Below are 22,906 nucleotides of genomic sequence, written 5' to 3'. Positions count from 1 at the left end.
ATCTTAGTATGATTTATAGCTCTAAGACTTCACTTTGGAATTTTTATTCACGAAACAAAGTATTACATTTGTAATTTTATTGCTAATGATACGTCACTTAGTTTCCAGGTGGCTTATAATTTACCACTATGAAGCTTGTTAAGAGACAATACAATTTAATTGCATTGAAATACATAATCCTAAACTTAGTTTCAGAACAATGCAACTAGATTGCACGAAAATACTTTGTATCTCCAGTGACTATTTTTTCGTGTGATAAATTCTACCTTCTTGACAGTTTGGGAATTTAAGCTTTTAAAATTTAAACTACATTGTTGGTTGCCTGTCATGTAACCTTTGGTCCCACTGATGTTTATTGCATATTTTGGCGCCACGGGGGTAGATTTATTTATTGCTGTTATATTTCCTGTGGGAAAGATTTTTTACAAAGTTTGTCCAATTATTATACAATTATTTTGCTACTTTTTAAATTGGACGATAAAGCATTACTCGATCTGTAGGTTACTTGAATTCTTAGGTTCATGTTTTGGGTGATTTTATTTTACTAGAGTAACTTTGATTGAAAATTTTGAGGTTTTGAATTTTGATCCCGTTACATTACTGACAAATGATAGTCTCAGCCTTCTCAAGTTTTTGGACAATCATACAGTTTATTTTATACCAGCCAAGTGTCGTTAACGTGGGAGGCACTCTGGTGGACTAGCGGTCGTATGTAGTTCTGCCGTTGATCCCGATAGTCTTAATGCTGCTGATAACTTTATGGCTATAAGGGTTGGAAACCTGGTGTTGGGAACCAATTCTCGAAAGCAGTGCAAGCTCTTGCAAAGTGCCTTAAGACTATTATGTTGTCCAAACTGGAATGCGTTATAATCGGAGACTACAACTGTAATCTAGTCGACGACTCATCTCCTCGGTCCGAGCAGATCCTAAGTGCTCTTGAAAGTCAGTATCATGTGCTCCCAAAAGACAAAGATTTCACATATGTACATTCTAGTGGTTCAGTCTCAAATATAGACCATGTGGCATGCACACCATACGTGAGTGGCACAGTGAGCGTGCCAATGGGAAGTCACTCCGCCGATCACATCCCAATTGAAGCATGTGGTAATGTTTGTATCCAAAAGGCAAAAATTACTTCACAGTGGCATGAAATAAAAGATTGGTCAAAGCCGACTTCCTGCTTTATCGGACAGTGCTTGACACGACGCTTCAGAAGATCAGCGTGCCATTTAGTCTACTACAAGCCAAGGTGCATAGGAATATCCAGGAAACTAAAATACAGGTTAATGCGGTCTGTGCTGAAATCACACACGCACTACTAACCGCAGAAAATGCTGCTATTCCAATTAGAAAAATTCGTAAAGGAACTGAAATCTCTCAAAGACGTTCTCAAAGAATCAAGAGCTAGTGAAAGCACGTCAGGATTCTAAGTTCTGGTTCTCAGTGTGGAGAGAAAGTGGCCGTCCTAAATTCGGTGTGCTGAATTGTCTTCGTGTACACACAAAAACTATATTTTAGAGAGCCCTTAAGTAGCACCGCATGAATGCGAAAAATGACTATACAGAGAGAATAATTAATGATTCAAGTCGTTTATGGAAAAACTGCGTGAAAGATCGCCCAAACACGCCTAATTCCATCCCTAGTGATCCAAAAGACTGGCGAGCTTACTTTACGAGTGAATTTAGTGCCCCAAATCCCAGTGTAGCTAGACTGTATACCGAAGAGCTTGAATCTGTGCTATCAAACTCGAGTTTTCCGGAGTTTACCGTATCTGGTTCGGATGTAACTGCCTATATGCCTATAGGCTGAGAAAGAAAAAATTACGTGGAGTTGTTGGTTTGTGGGCACTTCACCTTGTAAATGGTACTCGTCTACTGTATGAAATGTTAACATTATTGTACCAGCTAAAATTCGTAATTGATTTTGTACCCGATGTTTTCTGTACAGGGTAACTTATGCCCATCCTGTAAAAAGGGAAGCCAGCTAACTTATGATCCTCGTATCGCCCAATTACTTTGTCGCCAGTTTTATGCAAGCTTCTAGAATGCTTATATTGTCAAATGTTAGACACTGTTGCCAAGTGGCAAACCACCAGTTTGGTTTTGCGGTGAGGCTCGATTGTGCTGATGCTCTTTTCACCCTTGCTGCTATTATGTCTCATTCTGAGGCAACGGGTGATCCACTAGTTATTGGCTCTTTTGATGTGAGCCAGGCTTTAGACTCGTCGGTACACGCGCAGATCCTTCTAGAAGCGTATAAACAAGGGCTACATTTGTGTATTGTCAGAGTATTATATTATATGTACAAAAACCTTAGAGCGCATATCAAAATACTCTCAAATCCTGTCGAATCCGCTGTTGTACCAGTCCGTAAAGGAGTCAGACAAGATTCGGTTGTATCTTCGAGTTTGTACAACAATAGTGTTCTGCCGGCACAAGCCCAAGTAGCTACTTCTTGTGTTTTAAAAGCGATAGATGTTTCATTGATTACGTATGCTGACGACTTGCTTAATATGAACAGGTCCACTGATCGACTATCTAAGAATTTTGCTGTGTTGAATAGGGAATACAATAAAGCAGGTTTGTCGTTTAATGTGTCAAAATCTGCCATCTGGTTTTTCAATGTGGAGCAGTGCGAAGAAGAAATCCGTAGCAGTGAAAATCCGGATTGTGCATGGGTCAATTATTGGTAATAGACATCGGTTCTGCCGTAAATATCTTGCGTCGCTATATAATGCCACTGCCCTTCCACATGTACTGTATATACCACCTTTTGGAAAATACCTGTCGTCCGCCGAGTGTGCAAAAGTAAGAGTTCTGTTTTTTCGATTCACGAAGTTCCTTCTGAGATTTCCACCATGGACAAGTAACTCCTATATCATGCGTAATTATGGTGTATCCGATCCAACAGTCTGTGTTAACGGTGACGCCAAGAATTTTTTGAAAAACGCTAGGGGAAGAGCGAACTATCTTTGGTGATGTTCCTTAGCTGTCAACAAGGAGCAATGATCCTCATGATAAAGAAATATATAGAGTTTATAATATTCGGTTAAATGCTGTACTCCGACCGGCTAAGGTAGAATATTATAAGGTTAAGTTTAAAAATGTTGAGGGTAACCCGAGTAAGACTTGGAAATTGATTAAGTCGGTGACTAGCTCTGATAGCGTCTTGATCCGTCCAGATAATATAGGAATGAATAATTTTGTTGTAGATGAGATGTGTAATCACTTCGCTACTATTGGGCAGCATGTGTCATCATCGGTGGCAGTAATTGATCAAGATGGAGATCTTTGTCAGTTCCTACCTGAAGATTGTGATGTGTCTGCGTACCTTAAATCTGTAACTACTGATGAATTATTTGATGTTATAAAAAATATGAAAAATGGTGCATCAGGAGGCAATTTCATTTCATTGAAGGTTTTGAAGTCGATTTTACCTGTTATATCTAGTCATTTTTTGGGACTGATAAATAATTTTTTAAAAGCTGGAATATTTCCAGATTGTCTAAAGTGCGCAAATGGTATCCCGATATTCAAAGGAGGGGATAAGAATTGTTTTAGTGATTACAGACTGATTTCTTTACTGCCATTTATTTCTAGAGTGTTTGAAAAGTTGATTCATAGTAGGATGGTAAGTCTTTTCGAGAAAAGACAATTTTTTAGTTCTAGTCAGTTTGGGTTTAGGAGGCATCATTCTACAGAGCATGCAGTTTTGTTTTAACAACTTTTATTAATGATGCTTTAGACAAGGGTCTGAAGATAGCTTCGATATTTTTGGATATTATTAAAGCATTTGACTCTGTTGATCATGATATATTAGTTCAAAAGTTATATAGTAGTGGTATACGTATTGATTTTTTAAAAGTGATAGTTAGTTTTCTTAGTGGAAGGACTCAGTGTGTCAAGATGGACGGAGTTACGTCTAAAATTGAACATATTTCGATTGGAGTACCCCAGGGTTCCGTTTTGGGTCCTTTGTTGTTTTTGGTTTATATTAATGACCTTTGTAGAGCTTCAAGTAATGTGACTTGTTCTTTAGAAATTGATACTTACGGTGCTAAAGGAATTCTACCATGTTTTGCTGAGGATGCCCATTTTACCCTAGCTGCTAGAACTGAAAATGAGTTGATGACTATATTGAAGCAAGGTATTTCTTTGATTGAAAACTGGATGCGGGTAAATAAATTGAAAATGAATCATAATAAGTCGAATTTTTTTATTTATTGTAGAATTAGTAGACATTCTCCAAGGATTAATAGTATAGAAGAAGGACACCATATTATTGTAAAATCTACTAGTAATGGATATAAAGGTGTTGTAATTGATAAAAGTCTTATTTTTTAAGACCAAATTGTATCTGTTAGCAGTAAATCGTTCCCTAATATCGGTATTATTCATAAACTTAGGTATCTTTTTCCGTGTGAAATTCTGAGAATGTTGTATTTATCTATGGTTCACCCATATCTCATTTACTGTTGGTTTGGTCGAAAACATTCGTAACTCACCTCCATCCGCTCTGTGTAACGCAGAATATGGCAATTAGAGTTTTGTATGGTAATCAAATTGACCTCTGTATCGATGAGGCATCTTTACCGCGAGAATAAAATTCTACCGTTGGTAGAAATATGCGTATTCTATAATGCTTTGTTTATGTCTAAATATTTAGCTTCGGAGTTACCATCATGTTTTTCAGGAATGTTTAGTCTTGCGTCTACTATTCACGATCATTTGACAAGATCTTCTCAGTTGGTGCGAAAAACAGCTATGGTCAAGTTTAGATTTTCAATTCGCCATGTTGTTCCGTTAGTTTGGGAGAGTTTGCCAGAGGATTTGAGGAATGTTTGGGGTTTGCAGGAATTTTGCAATTTGCTAAAGAACCATTGTTTTGATGTGTATATTTTGGATGGATTATTCTGGGCCAGTTAAGTTAAGTTTTTGAGGAGGGTTTAGTTGCAGCTGAATATAATTCTAATTATTGTAATTTTGTTAGGGGCTGCTTGGATGTTCGGTGGTTTTCGGTTCCAGTAAGTTAAGCTCTAGTTATGATTTTTTTTTTTTTTTTTTTTTTTTTTTTTTTTTTTTTTTTTTTTTTTTGGTTTATTGATTTATTAGGAGGGTTTTCTCTCGCACAAGCATGCTTCAGGGAATCGATGATGTATACTTTATTTTTTTTAAATAGACCCAGTGTTACTTACTTATTAGTGTGACTTTTCTTTTCTTTTTCCTTTGTTATACTCCGTTTAATTCCGTGTGAATTTTCAGGCAATAATTTTACTTATTCACTTACTTAATAGGGATACACATTCTGAATCTGTTTTTGCAATTTGTTTTAAGCTTAAATTTTGGTAATTTCATTCATGTTTTTTTTTTCAATTTCGTGTCCGCTACCACCAAATACTAGATAACTGTATACAGAGGGCTTTTCATTGAAAATTGAATTCTCTTTTTTTCTACTTTTCAAAAAATATATATGGTTTTATTAAGTCTCCGTTTAACCAGTCAAACAATTAGATTTCATTTCCGCTGCCATTCATACTTTATCAGTAGGTGAAGCAATGAACTGCAAACCCCAGTTAGTCATTCCAGGATATGTGTATACCCACTGGAGCAGTCTTTGTGTTTTTATCTCTATCCATTATTCTTTTACTAATCTTTTATAATCCAAAAGGGCTTATCCCAGATTTGTCTTACAATCACTCGGACTATCTGTCTTAGGTTTTTCTGCAATTAGCCATGTCTTGATGCCTGCAAAATACTTGATTTTAATTCAGAATCAACGATCTAACAGCTTCAACGGACCTGAAGTAGCTTTAATCCTAGCCTTTTTTTTTTTTTTTTTTTTTTTTTGGCGCAATAGCAATTGACATTCAAGAAATATATCAAGCTTTCTTTTAAGCCACAGCTTATCTTTCCAGAGATAAACAAGTGGCTTTTTCCCAGGCGACAAATTCTTGGCAGCGTGAAAGTCAATCTAGTTCCATTAATGGTCTACGAAAAGGAGATTAAAAACCAACAAGGGACTACTCAGGGTTACGGAAATAAGAAAGGCCCCAACATTTACCCTTTAGAAAGTAATAGGGGATCGATCTTAATGGTACATGATAACGTGATGGAATAGTAAGAATAATTAATGAAGAGAAATAAATTTATTAGAAAATTAGCCTAATGAACTTAGGAGAAGTCTTCTGTATACTTTGAACTTATACGATAGCGTCACGTAAGGACACATTAGCAATTTTATTTTAATTTTCCCAAGAAGGACTTGAAGGGTCTTTTTTACCAGTGACCCACTCAAAAAGACCCTTTCCTACGTATTTTTGGGAAGACTACAATCAAACATACAAAACGTTAGACGTGTGCGTAAAGTATATGAATGAAGAATACACCAGAAGCAATTTTTTTGATTAAAATTTTTAAGCTTATTTTTATTCAGATTGATTTCGCCAGGCTTTTATTTTTATCAAGCTGATTTCGTTAGGTTAAATTTATTTACCTTTAGGGCCTATATATATATATATATATATATATATATATATATATATATATATATATATATATATATATATATATATATATATATATATATATATATATATATATATATATATATAACTAAATGCAAATAATAAGTTTTCAACTGAAAGTAAGGAGCAACATCAAAACTTAAAACGGAAAGAAATTATTTTGTATATTAGGGGGTTGCCACCTTCTCAATGCCTTGCTTTTCGTACAACTTAAAACAAACTTATTATTTTAATTAAACGGCATTTGTGTTTCAGGAGTCGTTCTTATAGAATTAGGACAAAAAATCAAACTTTAGCTTATAGAGTGGGGTATTGAGAAGGGGGCAACCCCTCATATACGTAATAGTTTCTGTTTGTTTCAATTTTTGAAGTTGCTCCTGATTTTCAGTTAAAAATACTTGTTTTTATTAATTCTGTTTGTTTTAAATCTGCTGAAAAATTTGGCTCCCCCTTCATGGAAAATTACTTCCCCCCAAAGAAAATACATCCATGTAAAGTTCTTTCCACATAAAATACCCCCCACGGCTAGGAAAATTTCCCCCAGACAATTCCATTTTAGCTGAAAATTCCCCCTGAAAATCCCTTGTGGAAGACTATGTGTGAAACATTTTTCTTAGAGCACTTTCATTTGAAAAAGACTTTGATTTCATATTAATTTAATAATCATGCTGGAATTCCCCTCCTTAGTGGAAAAGTTTTCCTGCAAAAAACCTGTCCACTTGTGAAAATGTTTTTCACGCAGAAAATCCCTTTAGAGACTTTAACCCGTAAAAATCCCCCCCCCTACGGAAAGATATTCTAGACAATTTCAGCCGGTAGAAGTTCCCCCTTGACAATGTTCCTTAACTTCCCCACATGTAAAATTTAGTTGGCAAAGAGAAAGAAAGACAAGTAAAAAGAATTTCGTATAGAAACTCTAGTGAATGCCCCCAGCGTAAAATTTTTCATAAGGGGGGGGGTGGTGGTAAAGTAATTGGACAGTTTGAAATCAGAAAACAATTCTTAGTTGATAATATGCAGAATAATTCTACCTAACACATTTTCAATGCGGACCCACCATACTTTACCCCCTCCCCCTCATATGCAAATATATAGCCATTATTTGTTTCTGAAGTAACGAAGAAACTAACGAAGAAACAGGTTTGTTCTCGAGTTTTACATAGCGTAAACTTGAGGTAGTTGCGTATGATGTACAAGTACCAAAATTCCTTCCCCCTACGGAAAATAAAAAACTAAACTCAAATAAAATTCTCAAATTTGGAAAGCCAAATTTGGAATTCTAAATTTTGGTGTATTTTCCTTGGGAGTATTTTCCGGGGATATTTTTCGTGGGGGGTATTTTTGTGGGGTGTATTTTGCGGGGGGGGGGGGTATTTTCCACGGGGGAGGGTATTTTCCGGAGGGAAGTGCCAAGGGTTGGGGGGGGGGGTTACGCCAGCCACCCATTTTGATAAATAAATCGTATCGTTTCAGACGTCCCAGAATGGCCCAATGTTGCTATCCACAGATTGTATTGAAACTTTCAGGGTATGTAGTTTGGACCTAAAGGAACGCAATAAGGACAACAAAGTTTAACATCTGCTTGTATCAATTTGTGATGAAAAAAAAATCTTTTTTTGCGGATTGACTTGAAGCTGAATTGTGATATAAGCTTAGATTTGCGGTTACTATTTGGCTATTTGGCAAAATTGCTCCTTACTTACATTTCGTTACCGCGAATTGTTTGAATCGCTACCACAAACCTATTGACTAAGAGACATCTTTGCTGATTTTTATTAATAAACATTCTTGAATTTTAGGCAAGAATGGGATAGACCTTTTGCTAGAATGAAACTTTTCCTTTCCTTCTCAAAATATTGAAGCAGATAAGATTAAAGGAGGGGGTGGGGTTACGGTGTTTGCGAACAATAAGCAATTTTGGCAGCTTATGTGCTAAAGCCTCTGATAAGCATCATTAAAAAGTTGTCAAATTTCTGTGTCAAAGGGTTTTTGGTTTTGTAAGTTTTTAACTAAATTCTCTAAAAATAAAAATTAAGGCAAAATAGATTATTTTTAAATACTAATAATAACTTCTCTGGTAACATTATACATTTCTGAGTTTAACTATTCCTGATTTAAATATTTTAGTATACGATTTTCATTTATTTCCAAAAGCATGTCTACGCAGTTGAAAGGGGACATAGAGGAATATATCCCCATTTTAAGATCAGTAAACAAGAGATATAAGAGAAACAAGACCCAGGGCACCATTTTAAGGAGAAACGCTTATCTTGGATATTAACTTTTTTTAAGCGGGGCTAAGCGACACTTAGTAAATATTTGCCAACTAGCGAGGCATGCTTTTTATCAGCCTAGTCACTGTTTAATCCCAGAAGTTCTAATAAAAGAAAACTAAATACAGAGCTCTGCCTAATCTAAGAAACACATTAGTACCATGTGATTTATCACTCTAGTCTCTAAATATTTACTAAGAGACAAATAGACGACTAATTAAGGGATGTGTTACTGACCGTGGGAGGCTTTACTGATCTGGATTAATTCTTGTTAATCCACAGTTTTAGTAAAACAGCGTTAATTTTTCTAAATTTTTCTAATTTTTCTAAGTTTTTCTAAATTTTTGTAAGTTTTAATTTTTCTAGTGTTCCGTGAAAATCAATATTCAGGAGTACTAGTCCTAAATTTGGACTTAACTCGTGCTTTCAGCGAAATATCCTAAGCTTCTTTTTCAGCAATTCAGATCTTAACTCTATTTGTATTCAACCAAAATTTAATTCAAATTTGATTTGGATTAAGCTCAGTGGTACACCAATTCATAAAATTTTTGGGGTAGCGGCACAAATATTTTTCAACATCTGATTTTTTTCAATTTGCTATTGAAAATATAAAAAAGAACATTCTTCTAAATGAAAATACCAACAAAAGATACTTTTGAAATCTAGGGATAAATGAGCAAAGAAAATATAGGGGATAAATGCCCCCTCCTTTCTCACACAATTTATTTCCCTTACTTTTTTACAATTGAAGTTATTTAGTTTATCCTAATCACAATTACTTATCACAATTATTCCCTTGCTTATCAAAATTTAATTTAATACAATATTTTCTCTTATTTCTTTTACTTTGCTCTTTTCTGCTTCAAACAAGGAAATGACCAGTGTTGCCGACGCTTTGAAATAAACTGTACCATATTTCCGATTAAAATTCTACCGTAAGAAAGTAATTTGTACCATCGGTGTAGCAGGTTAAAAATTTGCCAAAACAATATGAAAATTTTCAATAAACTAAAACTTGGAACAGATATTTGAGTCAAAAAGGATCAAGTAAAACCTAAATTTACCAGGAAACCTGCTTGTACCGAAAAAATTCCAAATGTACGGCACTGTACCAGGATTGAGGCAGGACAGTGATGCCAGGTGCCTAACTTTAGATAGCGCACCAAGGGAAGCGAAAATGCGCCATCGGCGCACTTTTGCTATATATTTTTTGGGTGGAGTTTGAAATTCAGGGTAAATTATATCTAGCAGGGATGAGTGCAAAAAAAAAAAAAAAAAAAAAAAAAAAAAAAAAAAAAAAAAAAAAAACAACAACGGAAATTCAGAAATATTGTTATCGGATTGTGTGAATTTTGCTTTTCAGAATACTAGAACTCAAAATTGGTAGGATTCAGTCTTCATTGGCAGATTTCGGCTCTATATTCCGAAATCTGAAACAGTGAAGCATTTTTGATTGATTACATGCACTTTTGTTGTCGAAATTTTCTGTTCTCAGTCTCTGGCTTGATAAGAAAGATACCTTCCTTCGTTCTCTGGTATATCAGAGAATTAAATTAAAAAGGGAATTAAAGAAGATCTAATAAAAAAAAAAATACATGCCAATATCTAAGATGGTATTTTACATTACTTTCTGGCTAATGCGCTGAATTATTCCCTATTAACAATAGAAATTGTAATTAAAGAGCTAAAAACAAGAAATAGGCACTCAGTATACTGGTCTTGCAATATAGATAAGTTATACATAAACGAGGAAGTTAAAGGCGGAATTGATAAAGATAACAAATAGATAGGATTTTGTAATGTAGAACTAAACAGAAGCATGATCCTTGAAGGTCACGTCTCTCCAAAATGTCATTTAGGTAAGTGTCATAAAAATTTACTTCTTTGTACAATTTTTTTCTGACATTGCAATTCTAAGCTTCAAAAAGGTGTAAATTCTTAAATTAAGCTATGAGAACAAAATGTTTCGTAGCTTTCAAAATATAAATTAGAACAAGACCGACCAAGTCAAAGATAAGAAATTAGATCGGCCGTTATTAATTCAACTATCTATAACATTGCAGGCTGAAGACTATGTTCTGAGATTTTGTCATGAAACAGAAGCCTAAATTGAGACTAAATTGAGACTAAGCCTAAATTGAGACTATATGAGACTAAATTGTGCTTGGTAAGGTCCTTCAATAGTTCCGATTGTTATTTTATTTGTGTGTTCCTTTTAATGAACTTCGAATTAGTTTTATACATGTTTTAATCATAAATTGTATTTATCTTCGACTTTATTCAAAATAATTTTCAAAGTTAAACAGCAAACCCTCCTTCTATATCGCCCAAAATTTTCTCAAGACTTTCATCTTGATTTTCATTGTCATTGGATGGTTTGTTGATGTTATGCATGGCAATGGTATATCTATACAGCATAGCGGGTGTAGAATCAAAGTCCCTACATAACTTTTCCTGGAAATTTAGCCTAAGTCGGATGTTCACAGTAGAATTAAGCATTTTAAGGTGCTTCCTGTTTCGAATTTTGTACTTGATTAACTAAAAAAAACAAGTTTTATTTAACTGAAAGTAAGGAGCGACATTAAAACTTAAAACGAACAGAAATTATTCCGCATATGAAAGGGGCTGTCCCCTCCTTAACGCCTCGCTCTTTATGCTAAAGTTTTTATTGTTTCAAAAAATAAATTTGTGTGACGAAGTCAAACTTTAGCGTAAAGAGCGAGGCGTTGAGGAGGGGACAAACCCCTTTCATACACGGAATAATATCTGTTCGTTTTAAGTTTTAATGTTGCTCCTTACTTTCAGTTAAAAAAATCCATTTTTTTTTAGTTAATTTCTGAAAGTTTTTGAATTAATACAGCTTTGATTTTGACTCACCGTACATGAATAATTAGAACAAAATTCGCATATTAATTTTCCTTTTTTTTGCTAATTGGCTTTCTCGAAATTTTGTTCTGACGTAACTTAAGAATTAACTTAAGTAACGAATTTTTATATGCGTATGTTTTTATTACGTATATTAGGGAGTTCGCTCCCTAGTCAATACCTCGCTCTTTACGCTAAAGTTCTAATTTTGTTTGAATCACAGACCCCTGAATCACAAAGGCCGGTTAATTAGAATAGGTAGCTCTTTTGAAAATACTAAAAAACTTTTGCGTAAAGAGCGAGGTACTGACTAGGGGGCAAACTCTCTCATATACGTAATAATTTCTGTTCGTTTTCAGTTTTAATGATGCTCCTCATTTTCAGTTGAAAAAAAATTGTTTTTTTTTATTTAAAACAAGGAAATATCCTCCATGGAAAGATCCTCCCCCGTAAGCCCTACCCCGACCACCCACTAGAAAAAAAATCCTCCTGAAAACACCCGTATACTTTCCAATAACCAATACTATCATAGGCAGCGCGCTAGCGCTGCCTAAGTAAAGAACGATGTGGGCACAATGTTTTTTTTTCTCCGTAACCGGGCACTTCGTATCGAAGGAGTTGTCGTAGAAAGTTCGAAAAGAGCTCATTCGATTGCAAATTGGAGTGGCTAGTGCCCTTTTTAATAGTCGAAAGTGATTGGAGGACAACTAGCCCCCCCCCCTTCGCCCATCATTCCCCCAAACTCATCCAATCAAAATTTTGACACAGCCATTCTGTTCAGCCTACTTGATTTTCAGAGACAAAATATCCTTTTGAGGAGGACACTCCCCCACAACCCTCAGGGGAAGGGTTTTAAGTTATGCCCTGGGGGTATATAAGGTTTTTATAGAAGGCGTTGTCGTAGAAACTTCAAAACAGGCTCGTTCGATTGGAAATTCAAAGGGCTAGTACCCTTTTTAATAGTCGAAAGTGATTGGAGGGCAACAAGCCCCCCCCACGCCCATCATTCTCCCAAATACATCCAATCAAAATTTTGAGATAGCCGTTTTGTTCAGCGTAGTTGATTTCCGGATAGAAAATATGTTTTTGAGGATGACACTCCCCCACAACCCTAAGGGCAAGGGTTTTAAGTTATGCCCCGAGGGCATATAAGGTTTTTATAGAAGGTGTTGTCGTAGAAACTTCAAAACAGGCTCATTCAATTGGATATTCAAAAGGCTAGTACCCTTTTTAATAGTCGAAAGTGATTGGAGGGCAACTAGTCCCCCCCCCCGGCCCATCATTCCCCAAAACACATCCAATCAAAATTTTGAGATGGCCAATATGTTCAGTGTAGTTGATTTTCAGATAGAAAATATGTTTGGAGGAGGACACTCCCCCACAACCCTCAGGGCAAGGGTTTTAAGTTATGCCCTGGGGGCATATAAGGTTTTTATAGAAAACGTGTTCGTAGAAACTTCAAAACTTCAAAACAAAACAGAAACACGTCCAATCAAAATTTTGAGATAGCCATTTTGTTCTGCGTACATGATTTCATGAAAGAAGAAAATTTTTTGAGGAGTAAACTCCCCCAAAACCCTCAGGGCAAGGATTTTAAGTTACGCCCTGGAGGTATATAAGGTTTTTATTGAATTCTTTGTCGTAGAAACTTGAAAAGGGGGTCATTCGATTTGAAATTCAAAGGACCAGTACGCTTTTTAATAGTCAAAAGTGATTTGAGGGCAACTACCCCATCTCACTCCCACCTTTTCCCCAAACACATCCAATCAAAATTTTTAGATAACCTTTTTATTCAACGTAGTTGAAAGTTTTGGAAATTAGTTCTTTAAGGATGACAACCCCTCTCCCCACAGCCCTCAGGGCAAGGGTTGTAAGTTATGCCCGCGTGGCATATGAAGTTTTTATTGAAAGCGTTGTCGTAGAAACTTCAAAAGGGCTCATTCAATTGGAAATTGAAAGGGCTAGTGCCTTTTTTAATAGTTGAAAGTGATTGGATAGCGATTAACGCCCCTCTCACGCCCACCATTTTCCCAAACACATCGAATCAAAATTTGGAGATATCCATTTTGTTCAACGTAGTTGAAAGTTCTGGAAATTTTGTCTTTCAGGATGATAACCCCCTCAGAGCCCTCAGTGCAAGGGTTGTAAGTTTATAAGAGTGTACGTTTATAAAATTTTTATTGAAAGCGTTGTCGTAGAAACTTCAAAAGGGCTCATTCGATTGGAAATTCAGAAGGCTAGTATCCTTTTTAATAGTCGAAAGTGATTGGAGGGCAACTAGCCCCCCCCCCTTATGCCTATCATTCCCCCAAACACATCCAATCAAAATTTTGAGATAGCCAATTTGTTCAGCGTAGTTGATTTCCCGATACCAAATATGTTTTTGAGGAGGACACTCCCCACAACCCTCAGGGCAAGGGTTTTTTGTTATGCCCTGGGGGCATATAAGGTTTTTATAGAAGGCGTTGTCGTAAAAACTTCAAAACCGGCCCATTCCATTTGAAATTCAAAGGGCTAGTGCCCTTTTTAATAGTCGAAAGTAATTGGAGTGCGACTAGCCCCCCCCTCCCGCCCATCATTCCCCCAAATACATCCAATCAAAACTTTGAGATAGCCATTTTGTTCAGCGTAGTCGATTTCCAGATAGAAAATATGTTTTTGAGGAGGACACTCCCCCCAAATCCTCAGGGCAAAGGTTTTAAAATATGCCCTGGGGGCATATAAGGTTTTTATAGAAGGCGTTGTCGCAGAAACTTCAAAAAAGGCTCATTAAATTGGATTTTTAAAGGGCTAGTACCCTTTTTAATAGTCGAAAGTGATTGGAGAGCAACTAGCCCCCCCCTCCTTGCCCATCATTCCCCAAAACACATCCAATCAAAATTTTGAGATAGCCAATTTTGAGATAGGAAACTCCCCCACAGCCCTCAGGGCAAGGGTTTTAAGTTATGCCCTGGGGGCATATAAGTTTTTTTTTTATAGAAAACGTGTTCGTAGAAACTTCAAAACAGGCTCATTTGATTGGAAATTCAAAGAGCTAGTGCGCTTTTTAATAGTCAAAAGTGATTGGAGGGCAACTAGCCCCCCCCCCATGCCCATCATTCCCCCAAACACATCTAATCGAAATTTTAAGATAGCCATTTTGTTCAGCGTACTTGATTTCCAGATAGAAAATATGTTTTTGAGGATGACACTCCCCCAAAACCCTCAAGGCAAGGATTATAAGTTATGCCCTGGGGGCATATAAGGTTTTTATTGAAATCTTTGTCGTAGAAACTTGAAAAGTTGCTCATTTGATTTGAAATTCAAAGGACTAGCACCCTTTTTAATAGTCAAAAGTGATTTGAGTGCAACTAATCCCCCTCTCACTCCCACCTTTTCCCAAACACATCCAATCAAAATTTTTAGGTAGCCATTTTATTCAACGTAGTTGAAAGTTTTGGAAAATAGATCTTTAAGGATGACATACCCTCCCCCCAAAGCCCTCAGGGCAAGGGTTGTAAGTTATGACCGCGGGGCATATGAAGTTTTTATTGAAAACGTTGTTGTAGAAACTTCAAAAGGGCTCATTCCATTGGAAATTGAAAGGGCTAGTGCCTTTTTTAATAGTTGAAATTGGTTGGATAGCGATTAACGTCCCTCTCACACCCACCACTTTCCCAAACACGTCATATTAAAATTTTGAGATCCATTTTAGTCAACGTAGTTGAAAGTTCAGGAAATTTGTTTTATAGGATGATAACCCAATCAGAGACCTCAGTGTAAGGGTTGTAAGTTTATAAGATTGTATGTGTATAAAGTTTTTATTAAAAGCGTTGTCGTAGAAACTTCAAAAGGGCTCATTCGATTGGAAATTCAGAGGGCTAGTACCCTTTTTAATAGTCGAAAGTGATTGGAGGGCAACGAGCCCTCCCCCCTTCCCATCATTCCCCCAAACACATCCAATCAAAATTTTGACATAGCTAATTTGTTCACTGTAGTTGATTTCCAGATAGAAAATATGTTTTGAGGAGGACACTCCCCCTAAACCCTCAGGGAAAGGGTTTTAAGTCATGCCCTGGGGGTATATAAGGTTTTTATAGAAAAAGTGTTCGTAAAAACTTCAAAAAAGGCACATTCGATTGGAAATTCAAAGGGCCCGTGCCCTTTTTAATAGTCGAAAGTGATTGGAGGACAACTAGCCCCCTTCCCCCCACGCCCATCATGCCCCCAAAAACATCTAAGCAAAATTTTGAGATAGCCATTTTGTACAGCGTACTTGATTTCCAGATAGAAAATATTTTTTTTAGGAGGACACTCCCCCACAACCCTCAGGGCAAGGATTATAAGTTATGCCCTGGGGGCATATAAGGTTTTTATTGAAATCTTTGTTGTAGAAACTTGAAAAAGGGCTCATTCGATTTGAAATTCAAAGGACTAGTACCGTTTTAATAGTCAAAAGTTATTTGAGGGCAACTAACCCCCCTCTCACTCCCACCTTTTCCCCAAACACATCCAATCAAAATTTTTAGATAGCCATTTTGTTCAACGTAGTTAAAAGTTTTAGAAATTAGGTCTATAAGGTAGGCAACCCCTCCCCCCACAGCCCTCAGGGCAAGGGTTGTAAGTTATGCCCGCGGGGCATATGAAGTTTTATTGAAAGCGTTGTCGTAGAAATCTCAAAAGGGCTCATTCACTTGGAAATTGAAAAGGCTAGTGCCTTTTTTAATAGTTGAAAATTATTGGGTAGCGATTGACGCCCCTTTCACGCCCACCATTTTCCCAAGCACATCGAATTAAAAATTTGAGATATCCATTTTGTTCAACGTAGTTGAAAGTTCTGGAAATTTTGTCTTTTAGGATGATAACTCCCTCATAACCCTCAGTGCAAGGGTTGTAAGTTTATAAACGTGTACATGTATAGAGTTTTTATTGAAAGCGTTGTCGTAGAAACTACAAAAGGGCTCTTTCGATTGAAAGTTCAAAGGGCTAGTTCCCTTTTTAATAGTCGAAAGTGATTGGAGGGCAACTAGCCCCCTTCCCAAGCTCATCATACCCCCAAACACATCCAATCAAAATGTTGAGATACCCATTTTGGTCAGCGTAGTTGATTTCCAGATAGAAAATATGTTTTTGAGGAGGCCAAAACCAAATTTAGCGTATTTGAAAACAACTCCGCCACGACTAGACTATATTGGAATACAAAATTTAAATAAAACATTTTAAATACACTTAATGCGCAAATTAAGTTATAGCCTTTTGAAGGTTTACGAATATTTTAAGCTTTTTGGTTCAACCGAGCTATTGATTCAAAAGCAAATTTTTAGATAACGGTCATCAAACAGTTCGTGGTAAAAAACTTTAAGTAAGGAGCGAACCGGCTCAATGTTAACCGAAACTATAAAAAATGGAATTTTGATACTAATAAATGCATTAAAAGAATCATATTTTTATTATGATTTCAAATATATAAGTTTCACCAAGTTTAGTCTTACCCATCAAAAGTTACGCGCCTGAGAAAATTTGGCCCATTTTAGAAAAAAGAGGGAAATACCCCCTAAAAGTTATAGACCTTAATGAAAATCACACCATCATATTCAGCGTATCAGAGAACCCTACTGTAGAGGTTTCAAGCATCTATCTACAAAAATGTGGAATTCTGCATTTTTTGCCAGAAGAAAGATCACGGATGCGTGTTTATTTGTTTTTTTTTGTTTTGTTTTTTTTCAGGGGTGATCGTATCGACCCATTGGTCCTAGAATACCGTAGCAGGGCTCGGAACGGAAATACATATATATATATATATATATATATATATATATATATATATATATATATATATATATATATATATATATATATATATATATATATATATATATATATATATATATATATATATATATATATAAATATATATATATATATATATATATATATATATATATATATATATATATATATATATATATATATATATATATATATATATATATATATATATATATATATATATATATACTAAACAACAAGAGGCTTTTACAAAGAGAACAGCACTGTGGCTGGAAGTCTCAACAATAATGGTAAGTGCTCATTATAGTTTATTAATTTGATAAAATACGTCTCATGTTTTCAAAATTGTTTAAGTTAATTTAGTTTTATAAAATAAAAACACAAGTTTTCCTTGGTTCCAGTTTAGGGGCTGGCTTCTCCAGAAAGAAACAGTACAATTATAAAAAAAAAAAAATGAAAAAAAAAAAAAAAAATCTAAAATACCTACTTATATCATGGGTAAAATTCTAGTTTAGCTACTTTTTGCTATCTTGAAACGGGGTTAGGATAGGAAAATGAAACTTTCAGTAATGAATCCAGGACTATAAACATACTTTGGGAAAGTTTTGCCTACCTATTGAAATTTTGACAAAACAGTATTTTACCTTAATTTTCAGTTATCATTTTCTTTTTCTCTGGTTTTAGTTCTTAAAATGCAATTCCTGTATTTTTTTCATTTTTCGCTGTCGTTTTTAATTGAGGAGAAAATTGGCTCCAATTCTGCCTTCCCCCCCCCCAATATTTTGACGAAATTATGCCACTGCATGCTATTTTAAAGAGTCAGAAATCAAGAAAGGTGAGTGATCAGGTCTTTATTCTCTTATACTCATATCATTCCTACATAATCTTTGAAACATTCTACCCGTAGGGTTCTTTCGAGTATTAAATAAAAAAAACAAGTTTTTTTTTAACTGAAAGTAAGGAACGACGTTAAAACTTAAAACGAACAGAAATTATTCCCTATATGAAAGGGGCTGTCCCCTCCTCAACGACTCGCTCTTTACGCTAAAGGTTTTTATTGTTAAAAAAATAGAGTTGTGAGAAAGTCAAACTTTAGCGTAAAGAGCGAGGCGTTGAGGAGGGGACAGACCCATTCATATATGGAATAATTTCTGTTTTTTTTTAAGTTCTAATGTCGCTCTTTACTTTCAGTTAAAAAACTTGTTTTTTTAATTTAATTTCTCTCAGAGATGAACTTAAGTTTTTTGTTTTTGAACGTATTTGTTTTGTTAAGTATTTAATTTTTGAACGTTTTTGAATTAATGCAGGTTTAGATTTTGGCTCACCGTACATGAGTAATTAAAAAAAATTGCATATTAATTTTACTTTTATTTGGTTAAATGGCTTTCTCAAAAATTGTTTAATTTTATTTACGAACGTTTTTAGTAGTAATAAATACACGTAACTTACGAATTAACTTACGTAACGAACTTCTACATTCATATATTTTTAATACGTATATTAGGGGGTTCGCCCCCTCGTCAATACCTTGCTCTTGAACGTTTTGAATTAATGCAGTTTTTGATTGTGACTCACCGTACATGAATAATTAAAAAAAAATGCATATTAATTTTACTTTTATTTGGTTAAATGGCTTTCTCGAAACTTGTTTAATTTTATTTATGAACGTTTTTATTAGTAATAAATATACGTAACTTACGAATTAACTTACGTAACGAACTTCTATATTCATAGATTTTTAATACGTATATTAGGGGGTTCGCCCCCTCGTCAATACCTTACTCTTTAAGCTAAAGTTCGAATTTTGTTCCAGTTCTTTAAAAATGACCCCTTAATCACAAAGGCTTAAAGAGCGAGATATTGACTAGGGGGTGAACCCAATCATATATGTAATAGTTTCTGTTCGTTTTAAGTTTTGATGTTTCTCCTTACTTTCGGTTGAAAAACTTGTTTTTTTTTATTTAATTTCTGATGATTTTTTCTTTAATAATGCTGGGAAATCCGGCGCCCCCTTCATAGCAATGTCCCTTCCCCCATGAAAACTTCCTTCATGGAAAGATCCTCCCAAACAACCCCCAACCCACCCCCCACCTACTGTATGTTAACATTGGGTAAACTTCATAACTTTCAGCCTTCCCCCCGGGGAATTCGGGGGATTAAGTCATCCTAAAAGATATAGTTATCATATTTTCGACCGTGGGGAACCAAATGACTATCTCAAAATTTTTATCGGGCTTCTTTGGGGAAAAATGAGCACGGGAGGGGGCCTAGTTGGCCTCTATTTTTTTGGTCACTTAAAAAGGGCACTAGAACTTTTAATTTCCGTTCCAATGAGCCCTGCTACGGTATTCTAGGACAAATGGGTCGATACGATCACCCCTGTAAAAAAAAAACAAAAAAAAAAACAAATAAACACGCATCCGTGATCTTTTTTCAGGCAAAAAATGCAGAATTCCACATTTTTGTAGATAGATGCTTGAAACCTCTACAGTAGGGTTCTCTGATACGCTGAATATGATGGTGTGATTTTCATTAAGGTCTATAACTTTTAGGGGGTATTTCCCTCTTTTTTCTAAAATGGGCCAAATTTTCTCAGGCGCGTAACTTGATGGGTAAGACTAAACTTGATGAAACTTATATATTTGAAATCAGTATTAAAATCTGATTCTTTTGATGCATCTATTGGTATCAAAATTCTGTTTTTTAGAGTTTCGGTTACCATTGAGCCGGGTCGCTCCTTACTTAAAGTTCGTTACCACGAACTGTTTGATGACCGTTATCTAAAAATTTGCTTTTGAATCAATAGCTCGGTTGAACCAAAAAGCTTAAAATATTCGTAAACCTTCAAAAGGCTATTACTTAATTTGCGCATTAAGTGTATTTAAAATGTTTTATTTAAATTTTGTATTCCAATATAGTCTAGTCGTGGCGGAGTTATTTTCAAATACGCTAAATTTGGTTTTGAGGTGCTGTGATTTCCAGGAAATAATATAACCGTATATTAAACTGTCAATTAATTTTCATTAGTTTAATCCAGCCATTTCAATTCTTGTAAAGATTAAGTAAAAAAACAGTTTTTCAACTGAAAGTAAGGAGCAACATTAAAACTTAAAACGAACAGAAATTATGATACTGGTGCATTAAAATCCCAAAAATCATAGTCAAATCAGTAGTTGGAAGGAAATAAATTCTCAACTGTTGGTTTTTGAGACATTATTTTAAAAAAATCGAACTAGATAAAATATTTAGAACGATACTTTAAATAATTATATTAAGAAATTGTCCTAAACTGACATGTCACCGGATGGCTCTTGGGTCATAGAAATGCAATTTTTTTCCTAATTAGTTGTGTGTAATAAAAATTGCATATACGTTACCAGTCATACAGCTTCCCGAGCGACAGCAAGAAGCTGATTTAGAGCCCATAATTGCTTTCATCATCATTGAAGGAGTTGGAACCTGTTGTGGTTACCAATTGTCATATTTGTGGCAGATTGTACTTCCACGTGGAATGAAAACGTCTGGTAAATTCTGAGCTAGAAGTGAAGCTAATTGAGCCTGGTTCTTGCAACTAGTACAGGAAAGTCATTTCGTTCTCGGAAACCGTTAAGTCAGTCCCTTTCTTCAGTACAGGGTCAGTAGTAAACGAAGATAGTAGAGCCCTTAGTATGCTGATTAGGAGCAACTCGGTATCTGCATAACAAGTTAGGATTTGATCCAATCTATCCAAAGAACTATTCCTTAAATGTTTGTAGTTGCAGAGTAAATAGCAGAATCGAGATTAAGGGGCTTAGAACAGATCCTTGTTGAACTCCCTTGGGAAGCTGACTGGGTTTAAAATGTTTTGCTTGCAGTGATGTTTGAGTATTTCTTATGCCTAAGCAAGACTAATATGCCACTCGGAGTACTAATCATGGAGATTCAGGACAGTACAGATAATGAATTCTAAATCTAAGAGGCAAAGCAGTTCTTGCCAGAAAACGACAGAGTCTAGCGCAGCAGAAATATCAACGCGACAGATAAGCAATGGCTTTTAACTAAAGATGTAATTATAATTGTCATTCCCATACTTGTCTTTCACAAAATATTTGGGTCACTCCTGCAAGCGCTTGGCAACTTCTCCACTTTGTGAACTTACATGCTCTTAAAAGTACAATTGAGTTTTTTTTATATTGAAAGTGCTAAAAAACTGCTTCAGAGTGGGGTTTGACTTCCACAGTTCGCACTGTGGGTTATCTGATTCTTGTTTGATAGTTTTGGAGCACAATATTTCTACTGGCACAGCAGCGGCATCTGCAGAAAGTAGTCCATAATTGGAATAAAGACATAAAGTCGGTAATACGACTTTCAGCTGCTACAGAAAGTAGTCCATAATTGGGATAAACGCATAAAGTTGGTAATACGTTTCAGGATCATCTGACACTGTTGCGTAATTATTACTTTATGTTTTTTTTTAATCTATCTGGGCACTCTAATGACGATTTTGTAATCTTGACACAGTTCAATTCCTTTAGTAAAAAGTGTATGAAACATAGCTTTACTCCTCTGTCTCATGACTCTAACTTTGCTCTTAAGATCGTCAGAATGTTTGAGAAAGTATACAAGATCTATAGTAGAAACTTCAAAAAGGGCTTATTCGATTGGAAATCGAAAGGGCTAGTGTCCTTTTTAATAGTCGAAAGTGATTGGAGGGAAATTAAGCCAACTCTCACTCCCACCATTTCCCTAAAAACACATCCAATCAAAATTCTGAGATAGCCTTTTTGTTCAACGTAGTTGAAAGGTCAGGAAAATTATGTATTTGAGGATGACAAACCCCTCACATCCCTCTGGGAAAAGGTTGTAAGTTATGCCCTGGGGGCATATAAGATTTTTACAGAAAGGGGTGTCGTAGAAACTTCAAAAAGGGCTCATTTGATTGGAAATTGAAATTGCAGGAGCCCTTTTTTATAGTAGAAAATAATTGGAGGGCAAATAACCCCCCTCTTGCGTCCACCATTTCCCCAAACACATCCAATCAAAATTATGAGATAGGAATTTTGTTTAACGTAGTTGAAAGGCCAGGAAATTATGTTTTTAGGGATGACAAACCCCCACGCCCCTCAGGGCAAGGGTTGTAAGTTATGTCCTGGGGGCATATAAGATTTTAACAGAAAGTGGTAACGTGGAAACTTCAAAAAGGGCTCAGTCGATTGGAAATTGAAAGGGTGAGAGCCCTTTTTTATATTAGAAAATAATTGGAGGGCAACAAACCCCCCTCTTACGCCCACCATTTCCCCAAACACATCCAATCAAAATTTTGATATAGCCATTTTGTTAAGCGTAGTTGAAAGCTCTGGAAATTAGGGATGACAACCCCCCTGTCCCAAATCCCTCAGGGCAAGGGTTGTAAGTTATGCCCTGGGGACAAATAATGTTTTTATACAAAGCGTTGTCGTAGAAACTTCAGAAATGGCTCATTCAATTTGAAATTGAA

At 35.6% G+C, this 22,906-nt stretch overlaps 1 protein-coding gene across 1 annotated transcript; it reads left to right on the top strand.

Annotated features, from left to right (window-relative positions):
* The first annotated feature begins 1,990 nt into the window (after positions 1 to 1,990).
* LOC148956061 (uncharacterized) lies at positions 1,991 to 2,692 on the top strand. Its single transcript, XM_089089095.1, has one exon. The coding sequence runs from the start codon at positions 1,991 to 1,993 to the stop codon at positions 2,690 to 2,692; it is 702 nt and encodes a 233-aa protein (XP_088945221.1).
* The last annotated feature ends 20,214 nt before the right edge of the window (positions 2,693 to 22,906 follow it).

This window comes from Artemia sp. Qi Xiang Cuo, chromosome 1 (genome assembly GCF_049724085.1).
Source record: "Artemia sp. Qi Xiang Cuo chromosome 1, ASM4972408v1, whole genome shotgun sequence".
NCBI classification, from domain to species: domain Eukaryota; kingdom Metazoa; phylum Arthropoda; class Branchiopoda; order Anostraca; family Artemiidae; genus Artemia; species Artemia sp. Qi Xiang Cuo.
The sequence above is the reverse complement of the archived record's forward strand: the minus strand, read 5'-3'. Positions and strand labels throughout refer to the sequence as shown.

Coding starts and splice junctions, on each gene's coding strand:
- LOC148956061 (XM_089089095.1), top strand. CDS start 1,991: ATGATCCTCGTATCGCCCAATTACTTTGTCGCCAGTTTTATGCAAGCT.